The 12,427-nt window shown below is 39.2% G+C and overlaps 1 protein-coding gene across 1 annotated transcript in view; it reads left to right on the plus strand.

The window, feature by feature from the left end:
- The window catches only part of LOC124712240 (carboxypeptidase D-like), a 255,060-nt gene that overhangs the window by 193,132 nt on the left and 49,501 nt on the right, over positions 1-12,427 (plus strand). The window contains exon 23 of the mRNA XM_047242533.1: positions 11,922-12,076. Coding sequence (XP_047098489.1) covers positions 11,922-12,076 — 155 coding nt within the window. The remainder of the gene's footprint in view (positions 1-11,921; positions 12,077-12,427) is intronic.

Here is a 12,427-nt window from a genome sequence, read left to right on the forward strand (position 1 = left end):
GGCATGCCTATTTATAGACAACTGTAAAATAAAATTCAGAATTAGTTGTTATATTTCATATATAGTATCACTAACCAATAACATTGCAAAATCAGAATGTACAAAATTGTAATGAGGAAAAAAGCAATTTTCTTTAACTATGCATCAGCTAATGGGAAAATTGAAAAATTATAGGATCTATGTTGTGGAAACAATGTCTACTTCCGTGGCGATTCCCATAGCCCACTAGAAGCTGTTACAAAATGAAATTTACTCAGTAGAATAATCAATAAACTAAAAAGTGCACATTTTTGGAATTAAAAAAGATCAGTGATGGGAAAATTGAAAAATAATAGGAACTATGTTGTGGAAACAATGTCTACTTCTGTGGCGATTCCCATAGCCCACTAGAAGCTGTTACAAAATGAAATTTACTCAGTAGAATAATCAATAAACTAAAAAGTTTTAGTAGTAAAAGTGCACATTTTTGGAATTAAAAAAAATCAGTGATGGGCAAAATTGAAAAATTATAGGAACTATGTTGTGGAAACAATGTCTACTTCTGTGGCGATTTCCATAGCCCACTAGAAGCTGTTACAAAATGAAATTTACTCAGTAGAATAATCAATAAACTAAAAAGTTTTAGTAGTAAAAGTGCACATTTTTGGAATTAAAAAAAAAAAATCAGTGATACAAAACTATGGGATTGAATTTTGGAAATAATCACCGTTAAGAATTGAATATTCTGGAAGAAAAAAATTTTAATTATTGCTAACTTTTTAAATAGTAAGTTTTTTTAAAAAAACTGAGACATTTGTTGTGAAGAGGATGAGCTGTATGAATTAAGCAAAAAACATCTACTAGCTCACTTTAAGTTTCACTGCTATGTGTTCTTTACCAAACTTAAATACTGAATATTTATGTATGACTATTTTTTGTAGGTAATTTATGTATACTTTTATTGTTAATACTTGACAAGCTATATCTAGAACAATTAAGTCGATCTACTTTATGTAATTGTTTCGTATGTGTTCCACACAAAATGTGACAAATAAAGAAAGAAATTTAATTGGATAGATAAAAAATCTACTTACCAAGCAGTGGCAGAACACATACATAGAAGATGGTTGTAATTGGCAAGCTTTTGGAGCCAGTGCCTCCTTCATCATGCAGTAGAGTTGAAGGGGTAGGAATAGGGGTGAAGGAAAACGACTGGAGAGGTCTAAGAAAAGGGGAAGATTTCAGAAAAGTCACCCAGAACCACAGGTCGGGGTAGACTTATCATACGGAATGAGAAAGAAAGACTGATTGTTGGGAACTGCAACAGATGAGATTGGAAAACCTGAGAGTTTAAAGGTGGAAGACAGGGTAATATGCTTAAACATCATGCATGAGTTAATAAGAGTGTAAAGCTAAGTTCATTGTACATAACAGAGGTGGGACGCGAGCGGTGAGAAATAGACGGAAAGATGCAGGAAACTAAAATGGAGTGAAGCAAGGAGTAGTTACAGTGAAGAAATGCTGAGACAGAAGAAATTGACACAAATTAAGGCCAGGTGGGTGGCAAAAACCAAGGACATCTTGTAGTGCTAGTTCTCAGCTGAGAAGCTTCGAGAAACTGGTGCCTGGGAAAAGAACCCAGATGGCATGTGTGGTGAAACAGGCGCTGAGGTCACGAATGTCATGTTGTAGAGCATTCTGTGCAACAGGATATTGAGAGTTGCCAGTATACACCCTCTGCCTATGCCCATTCATCCTAATTGATAATTTTGTGGTAGTCATGTCAATGTAGAAAGCTGAACAGTCTACATAACAGCTGGTATGTGGCGTGTGTTGTTTCACAGGTGGCCCTCCCTTTGATAGTATGTTTTGCCAGTTACAGGGCTGTTATAGGTGGTAATAGGAGGGTGTATAGGGCAAGTCTTGCAGTGGGGATAGTCACAGGGGTTGGAGCCATAGGGTAGGGAGATGGATGTAGAAGGAGCATAGGGTCTGACAAGAATATTGCAGAGATTGGCAGGACGGCAGAAAGCTATTCCAGGTGTGACAGCGAAATGCTCATTAACTCACACACCTCCACTTCGTAACATGTTATCGGGCCATATATGTTAAGAATTTACAAGACACAAATTCATAATACAATAACATAAATTCCTGAGCACCAGATAAATAGTGTAATTATTTGTAGTGGTGTTGATGCAGCATGCTTTAAATTTAAAGGAACTTTTATCTAGCATAGATTATGAATTTTGGCATATTAATCAAATGCCAAATAAAACTATACATTTATCAAAATCAACTGTCTATTAAAATGCCGCAGAAATATCGGCACCATTGCACTCACTTTCACAGAACCTTTTCGACATAACGAAGTCTTCACCAACGATCCATAGATTCGAAGCTGAGTACGCTGCCAAAATTCTGTATGGCTCCGGATTCCATTGCCATAATTTTGTGGGAACAAATCTGTTGACATTCTAATCGGGTGTAGATACCAGAAAACGGACACTTTCCGAAACCACCCATGATCTGCACTGAACACTTCCCCCCAGTGGAATCGATACAAACAGATCTAAATTACACAGTAAACAACTGATATAGAGAGTTTGCAAGATGCTCGTAAACTCTTCAATGATTCTGACACATTATTCAAGTCCCTCTAGAGACAGGCATCTCGCGACAGAGTCCCAGTCAAATTCATCAGTAAATTAATATTTTCATTTAATTTAAATAACCCCCTTAGACTCAAAACTAACAACAAATATGAAGAAATCTCAAAACTAACAACAAATATGAACAAATCTCGCCTCCCTTGTTTTATTCTGTGCAGTGAAACTGCGTACACAAATCGATACTCCATACGACCTTGAATTATTCCCCCAAAATATTCTCAGATAAGCAGATAAACATACATCTGTCTTCCTAGGTAAGCATTATTAATTTTCATTTTCCAAATTTCTCCGACCTCCATGCACCCAAATTGACATGACCATAACTTATAGTTCAGAAATTACAACAAACATAAAACCATCCAAAAATTTAAGCCTAACACACACATACACATAAAGAAATCCCTTATATATCCCCAAAAACCTAATTTATATGCATACTGTGCACTGATTTTTGACTTGATACCGTTCACCAAATAATTGAGTTCTGCGACCTCCTCGCACCCAAATGTGCGTCTAAACTATCTCTTTATAATTGCACAGACCTTGTGCCAAAAAAAATCCGTATGCGACGAGACAACAAACAAGCTACAATAAATCCTGAAAAAAGACATTGCAAATAACCCCTCCAAATAATCTTATAATCAAATACACGTATTTATTAACCTACTTTCCCCTGCCTTATTGGCTTACTTAAACCGTCAACTGCCGTTTTAATTTTTACGCTATTTACAGGTAGTAATACTAATTTCTTATTTTTTACCCTATGTACAAAACCTTCCAATACTGCCAACACATTACTTCCAGAATCGAGCAGCGCGTCTACTTTCTCGTCATTTACTTTAGTCTCAATGATAGGCTGAACATTAATCATTTCTTTTTGCTCTAAACACTGTTCCCTCAATAAATCATTCTCTATTTCTCATCCCTTCTATTCCATCTTTAGAGCACACACATCCTGTTCGATCCACACCTCAATTTCGTACTCATCCCAAAGTAATTCATGAAATGCTTCTTTTGCCTCAATTTCACATTCTCCCCATAGACTTCTCACTATCTTAAAAATCTCTCGAGTCCAAAAATGAGGCAATAATGATTGTAATGTTCTACCGTACCATCGCCAATCAGTTACAGTAAAATCACATTCCTCCTTAAGATTCCATTATGTCCAAATATCACTTTCTATATTAGAATCAAACTCACTGTATTTTCCATTAAAATTATCAACATTAGTAGCTACATCATTATCATGAAATAAAGCATTACTTTTTACTTCCACATCATTACAAACACCTTCAAAAACAGTACTTTCAACAGCCGCTGATACATCATAAAACTCTACATAAAACCTCATTTACCTCTGTCGACAAATCACCATTTATGAACCATTCATGGTTTCATGTAAATTATAGCTACAGTGTCATGCAATTCCACTGTGTTTTGATTTAAACCTGAGCATAATACCTTTTTCTCTCCTACACGCTCCTGCGCCACATTAATAGCAGATCCATGATACACACACACAAATTCATCAACAGCTGACAAGACTAATGCTACGCTGCCTTTATTAACCTCCTCAACAACTTTCGCCATCACAATATCACCTGAAACATCACCACCTTCATCACTGTAATTGTTACCCTGGTTAGTACCTCTTTAGAATTTTTTGTGACATCTAACTCCACCAAATTCAGCTCCACCTCAGCCTCCTTTTGGCACATAGAATCTTTCATTGTATTAACATTCACATACTATTTCGTCTCACATTCATAAAACAAACCATTTAGCCATAATTCGTCATCATTGTCTTTATCGTTATCTTTCATTATCTTAGAATTACATCTTTTGCATACGATCTGATTTGAAAATTTACCAATTTGATTCTCATCTCTTACTAATTTCATTTCAAAATACTGACAACTTTCTGCTGATTTATTAACACCTTCACATTTCTATTTACTCGTGTCCTATTCATCGCCAGTTTACTTTGCCATCTCCGGACCTGAGATGTGGCGAAACTTAGTTCCCCGATTTCCCATTACACTGGTTCATTTTGCCAGGTACCGGTCCCTCAAATCTACGTTCTTGGGGTTGGTTGATAACTTGCCAGATGTCTTTCATAATTATTACTCAGACTGTAGTTAAGATCTCCACTCTGAAAACTATTTGTCTGCTTACTTGGCACTTTAAATTTCAACGCCCATTCTAATTTTTCTACGAAGTCCAAAAATTTGTCTGTTGAGTTGCTAGGACTGTGCACTGGACCCCACTGCAAATTTTCTGGTAACCGCCTTTTCAATGTCGTAATTTCAGTAAGCACCTCCAATGGACATTTCACTTGCATTATTCTCGCAAGTTCACATTTACAAGATACTTGCATCGACCTGTTCCCATATTTAAATGTTGGCCCATTCAGAAACTCTTAGGAGTCACGTTTGCTTTGCTTCACTCCAGAATTTGTTCAGGAAACTGCTTTCAAATATTTCGTAGGTAGTGCACGTATCACTACTAATATTCGCCCATGATTGCAGCTCACCTTCCAAATCTATTTTCATGAATTTTACCTTCGCCTTGTCAGACATTTCCCTTACAAAACCATCCTTGCGTGCTATTAGAAAATTTACTGGGTGATATTTCTCATCGTCTCCAAAACATTTTACCATTCCCAAGTTCATCCACAGAACACTGATCACTGTATAGATTTGATGTGCAACTAAAGAATTCAGTTCACTTTTTATTTCATTGATTTGCTTTTTAACTTCACCATTTTCAATTTTAATCGCAGATTCTACTTGTTCCTTTATTTTATCTACTTCTTTTTCACCTTTCCCTACTCGAATGGATAAGTTGCTAATAGCCTCTGTTGCCTCAGCCATTAGAGCATCTTGCCTACTCATACAATTTTAAGCTGCCTCCCAGATCTGCCTGCAGCTTCTCCACTTTATCACTGAAATTTTTCTCGGCTTGATCTACCTTAGATTTAAGTACACCAACTTCATCAGAAATTTTGCCCATTTCATCCCGAATGGTTTTTAATTTTCTGTCTACCAATCCCTCGATTCCACTAGCAATTTTACCTTCTTCGTCTTTCACAATCAGAGCTATTTCAGATTGAACTGAATTAATTTTTACATTTATGTCACCCATATCAGTTTTAACAGAATCAATTTTTAACTTTATGTCACCCATATCGGTTTTGACAGAATCAGTTTTGGATCCCATATCAGTTTCAACAGACTCAACTTTGGAACCCAATCCTGTATCGTTTGCATTTATTGCAACATCATGACTCCCCCAAATTCATCTCCATTGCCTGATTTTGGACTATTTGCCCTACTAAATTCACCGCCGATCACGCTCTCCCACTCTGACTTCGGGCTAAATAGCTTGCTACTTAATATTAGCGACGTCTATTATTGGCGACTGAATTACAGACTCACACATAATCTCATTATCAGAGCAGGTATTTAGCTTTGTCATGCTGGATCCTTCTGCCATGGTATTGCTGCCAATGCTGCAGTTGAAACTGACGCTGAAGATCTCATAGCATCTGCTGTGGTACTGCAACTGCCGCTGAGTGATGAATCGCCATTGACGATGCCGTTGCTGGCTGGAAACACTTGCTCTCAATGTTGTCTCTTCTTCCTCATTACTTCTTTATTACTTTTAACCACTGCTAAACTCAGTGAGCACAACTGTTGCAAAATTTGTAGCTCAGAGGCCCCACGCAAAATGCCTAAAATGCCACAGACTTGGGACCTAGATCACAGAATATCATTAACTGTGGGAATTACAATTGTAATTTCACAACTATTAAAGAAATGTAATATTCAGTCCTGAACTGATCTCACATTTAACTTTTGCAAGAGGTCCCGCCTATTAAAGTTCAGATAATACTTTTGGAAACCGTTTGCAGAATTCAAATCGAATTCTAAAACTTTCCAGAGTTCATATTTCACAACTAACACTTTCCAAAATCCAATCCTGCTCCAATACTTTGTAAGATTGTTATCCCTCAACTAACACTTTCCAAATTCCTACCCCAGACAAGCACCCAATTGTGAGCTAACATCCAAAAGATGTTCAGGATCACATGCAGTTCCTCTTCGTCAAAATGTCTTGGCTTAGACTCGTCTAGGGGCTGAACCACATGTGTTGCACTACACACCCTAAATTAGACACTTGTGACACTTTGTTTAAATTGTCTAGCTGATGGCAAGTTTCCGAAATACAAAGTTAATATAACACATAGTAACAGTAATAATAATAATATCGGGAACTCAATTAACAGCCCATAAATGATGTAGGCCACACAGTTACGATTTGGTTAGAATAATGTTTATTCAGAAAGCAAACTAATAGCTAAAGTGGTCATAGTTAGAGTTACTGTTACACTAGAGTGCATATCCATTTGACACAGTTCGATCACTCACAATCTCATCACAAAACACAAGTCCAATACTACACCTCGATATTTACACGAGAAGTTAGAGTTCACACCAGGCACGCGGCTGCTCACCGCTCAGAGACTAAGTCCCACAATACCACACAATGCGAAATTTTCTAAGTCGTTTCACTTTCTAGCTGCCTAAAGACCGACTGTCTGCTTTTGCATCTCAATCTGAACAGTCCACTATGGTGTAACTCTTCAGGCTTTCCCGGCGATCTAATGACATCTTGGGTTGTCGGGTGTTCTGCCGGATATCAGCGTCGTACTTGCACGATATTTCGGTCACGTAGCTCGTGGCCTTCATCAGGTGCACCTGATGAAGGCCACGAGCTACGTGACCGAAATATCGTGCAAGTACGATGCTGATATCCAGCAGAACACCCGCCAACCCAAGATGTCAGTCCACTATGGTGTTTGCACCCGAATGGCTGCTCTGCCCGTCCCCAACTGTGTGTCCCGCATGCCGAATATCGTCACTCAACTGACTAGGGCAGTTCCCTTTCCTGAAGCCGTCCATCTGATTGGCTACAGCTTATTCTGCGTTATTTTACATTTTAACATATTTAAATAATCAAAGCTTGACTGCTTTCACATTCTAAACAAAGTAACAATAACATCCATTACATAATAAAAGTTAAATTCTTTTACATAAAACCAATACAGTTTCCTTCTTAGCTTTGAATGGCATGGCCAGTAGCCGTGCACCAATGTGCTTTCGGATAAATAAATAAAGAACAGAAGTAACTATTATGCACTAAACTTAACAACAAATATTCTATTACCTAATGATTTGATAAGGTGTCATGCTGTCATCGTTCAATGTATTTTGTGTGGAGAAAATGATGATCTGACGCTTAACTGAAAATACTAATAATTTAAATTTACTATATCTTTTAAACAAATAAAGTTACAGAGTTTATATTGACAACATTTCTCATTTTAATGATGTGCTTCTATATGAAATGTTGATCATTAAGATTGACCAAAGCGTTGAGATTTTAGCATTCAGGTCTTTGTTACAAAACTTGTTAATTTCACTTTGACAGGAAATCCTGAACTATTACAGATATGATCAATATTCAAGTTTTATTGGGATCACCATGAAAATTTATGAAGGATGGTAAATTAAAATTATTATGGCTTCATTCCCTGAATTACTACAGAATTAAATAGTTTTCATAAATGTTTCCCTTTATGGATGATCTTAGGTCCGCCATATGGAATACTGCTACATCTCCCTGGCCACAAACAGCTTCTACTGGGTTTCCCTATGACGTAGGTTTTCGTCTGTCTCACTCCCACACTACAGCTCTTATTCCTCATTCAGCACAATAAGATTGCTGTGAATTTCCCATCTCGTGGTGAATCTGTGCTCTTTGTGGCACACAGTCTTGGACGACAGAGTTTGTTTCACAATTCCTGAAGGCTGACGCTTTTGGCCATATACTTAAATGAGAGCGAAATGCTCGTTAACTCACAACACTGAGTAAAGTAATGCTTTAGAGTATAGTACGGAAGGAAAGCATGTCAGGGTAGTGGGCTGAAAGAAAAGCTGCTTATCAAAATTGAACAATTCAAAGTTGAGATTGGAATATCAACAATTTTGAAGAGGATTTATTGCTACTCACTGTAAAGATTACACATTGAGCTACGAACAGGCACAATGGTCAGACTGAGCTTTCAGCCAAAGCCTCCTCCAGAACACAGAGGGAAACACACACATCCCCATAAGAAGGCATACTTCCTGCACACATGACTGTTATCTTTGGCCACAGCTGCCAGACTGCAACCATTGCATTGAATGAAAACAGAAATCTGGAGTGGAACAGTGAAGGGAGAGGACTAGAGCTAGCAGGGTATGGGCTGGGGCAGAGAAGAGCACTGTCTGTCAGAGCGTGGAGGCACTAGATGGTGGCAGGACAAGGCTGGCAGGTGCAGTGTCAGGTGCTGTGGAGGAGAAGAGGGAGGGGTTGGAGCAGGAATGGAGAGGAACAGAGAAGGAAAGAGACTGGTGGGTGCACTGGCAAAGAATGGTGCCCATTGAGGGTGAGAGGATTGAGTTGTGAGAAGGTGATAGGACATATGGGGCAGAAACTGTTGGGTGGAGGTTTGTGGGGATAGTAGGTTATTGTAGGTTAAGATCTGGATAATTTCGAGAGTGGTGAATGTGTTGTAATGATAACTACCAACTGCAGAATTCAGACAATCTAGTGTTGTGGGGCATTTTTGCGTATTTTGGCATGTCAGCTTGTATTTTTATCCATCTTTTTCTGTTATCCAACTGGCCTCCCAACCACCTAATGCATTCATTTGCGCATTTTGTATGTCATTTCCCATTTCTGAACTGCCATCTCTGCTACAGTCAATCCCTACTCCATCTTTCCGCATCAGTATAGAAAATTATACTTTTCTCTGGGTAAATGCTGCCTAAGCCATAGAGTCCTTCCAGATAGCCTAATCATAAAAATTCTAGATAGCCTAATGATAAAAATTACTTTCTCTGGATCCCACCCCTCCTTTTGCAGTGATCTTCACTTTTTTTTTTGGATCCTACCAGTCCCTATGCCTCACAAACCTGGTACTGCAAAAACATATCTCCATGGCACAGGCATCTCAGAACATCTCTGAAACTGAAGTCCTTGTTCTCCAGCACCTGGAAGAGCATTCCAGTCACCACTTGCATATGTTATCAAACCTTCTGACATCCTCCTGCTGCCACCTTGGGTCACCACTATGCAACTCCTATCAGTGTTCCACCCCGTCAACCCTTCACAGCAGCCAGACTCTGCGTACCTGACCTTGTCAACTTGCCACCTTCCCCAAAACTCTGTACCAACAGTCCAGTAAATTTAGAGCCTAAATAACCATGGAATACTGTTGTTAACCTTTACACCAAAATCTTGAGCCCCACAGAAGTTTCAGTCCTATCCAAAAATCTCATCTTCAGCCCTATAACCAAATTTAACAACATTGGACCTGTCAAATGCCTACTCCTGACCCCTGCAATGGAAACACTTCTGTTCCATCAATCATTCCACCCAAGCCACCACGTTCCCAATCCTGAACCCTGCCTCTCCCATTTCACACCTCCATTCAACCATGATCCTCAACCCCTCCCACCTGACCAACTCTTGGACACCTTCCAGGAATTCCTTACCTCCAATCTGGCCCCATCATCATTACCTAAGTCCCTTCCTGAAAACACCAGTCTTTCAGCAGAAGAAATGACAGTCATTTACAGCCTCAAAGCAGATCCTCATCTAATCATCCTACCTACAGACAGAGATTCCACCACTGCCACTCTACATCTACATCTATATCCATACTCCGCAAGCCACATGACGGTGTGTGGCGGAGGGTACCTTGAGTACGTCTATCGGTTCTCCCTTCTATTCCAGTCTCGTATTGTTCGTGGAAAGAAGGATTGTCAGTAAGCTCCTGTGTGGGCTCTAATCTCTCTGATTTTATCCTCACGGTCTCTTCGCGAGATATACGTAGGAGGGAGCAATATACTGCTTGACTCTTCGGTGAAGGTATGTTCTTGAAACTTTAACAAAAGCCCGTACCGAGCTACTGAGTGTCTCTCCTGCAGAGTCTTCCACTGGAGGTTATCTATCATCTCCGTAACGCTTTCACGATTACTAAATGATCCTGTAACGAAGCGTGCTGCGCTCCGTTGGATCTCCTCTATCTCTTCTATCAACCCTATTTGGTACGGATCCCACACTGCCGAGCAGTATTCAAGCAGTGGGCGAACAAGCGTACTGTAACCTACTTCCTTTGTTTTCGGATTGCATTTCCTTAGGATTCTTCCAATGAATCTCAGTCTGGCATCTGCTTTACCAACGATCAACTTTATATGATCATTCCATTTTAAATCACTCCTAATGCGTACTCCCAGATAATTTATGGAATTAACTGCTTCCAGTTGCTGACCTGCTATTTTGTAGCTAAATGATAAGGGATCTATCTTTCTATGTGTTCGCAGCACATTACACTTGTCTACATTGAGATTCAATTTCAATTCCTTGCACCATGCGTCAATTCGCTGCAGATCCTCCTGCATTTCAGTACAATTTTCCATTGTTACAACCTCTTGATACACCACAGCATCATCTACAAAAAGCCTCAGCGAACTTCCGATGTCATCCACAAGGTCATTTATGTATATTGTGAATAGCAATGGTCCTACGACACTCCCCTGCGGCACACCTGAAATCACTCTCACTTCGGAAGACTTCTCTCCATTGAGAATGACATGCTGCGTTCTGTTATCTAGGAACTCTTCAATCCAATCACACAATTGGTCTGATAGTCCATAAGCTCTTACTTTGTTCATTAAACGACTGTGAGGAACTGTATCGAACAACATTGTTAATTGGAGTGACTTCCTGGCAGAAAGCCTCTGCCGAATGTCTGATTCCTCCAACTGTAGACTGTGCCAGAGTTATCCCATCCTGGAAGTCCAGCACAACCTCCTATCTTTGCTTAAAGCTTCGCGACCTTCCCAGAACCTCTCCCCTGAATCCATTTCTGTACTCACCCCTACAACACTCGGAGCACACGCATGTCCGCCCCCCCCCTTCCCCCCCCCCCCCCCCATCCCCACCCTGCACATATTCAAACAAGTGCAACTCATACACATGTGACCATCGTCTCTGGCCACTGTGGCCAGATGGTCTTCTGGACTTTCCATTATCTGGAATTATTTATGTTACTCAAATTCATCATTTATAGATTCAAGGAAAATCGTTTTCTGAAATATAATGTCAGTTTCATGAGGTTTCAGTTTTCAAATAAAGATTTATATGTTTTCCTTGTAGGTGAACTGCCAAAACACATCCTGCAGCCTGAGACACATTTGCTGATGAAATGGTTGGAGAGTGTAAACCCAGCACTGGTGATCAACTTACGTGCTAGTTCAGTACATGTTTCTGTACCTTCTGCATCAGGAGAACTTTCTCCCTTGGATAAAAAGGTACGATTATGTTTTTTCTGCAGGATGAATTACATACCTTGTTCCATATAAAGATGCATCAGTAAAAGCCAACATACAGCTGTAACTGGATAACACATGAACCAGTTTGAAGGATTACTGTTTCACAGGTTCATATTTAAACAGATTTAAGCCTATATGAAATTTCTTTTCACTATTTAAAGGAAATGCTGGTCTTGAAGTGGTACCTGCCTTAATTTTTGTTACGTATTTGAAGATAATAATCTAAACAAATTATAATATTTTAAAATAATCAATTAATACCAATTGGATGGGATACTGTACTCTTACAAATCTGGCCTCAGTGGACCTTCATGTAATTAATTGTACTTG

Source organism: Schistocerca piceifrons, chromosome 8 (genome assembly GCF_021461385.2).
Source record: "Schistocerca piceifrons isolate TAMUIC-IGC-003096 chromosome 8, iqSchPice1.1, whole genome shotgun sequence".
NCBI lineage: Eukaryota > Metazoa > Arthropoda > Insecta > Orthoptera > Acrididae > Schistocerca > Schistocerca piceifrons.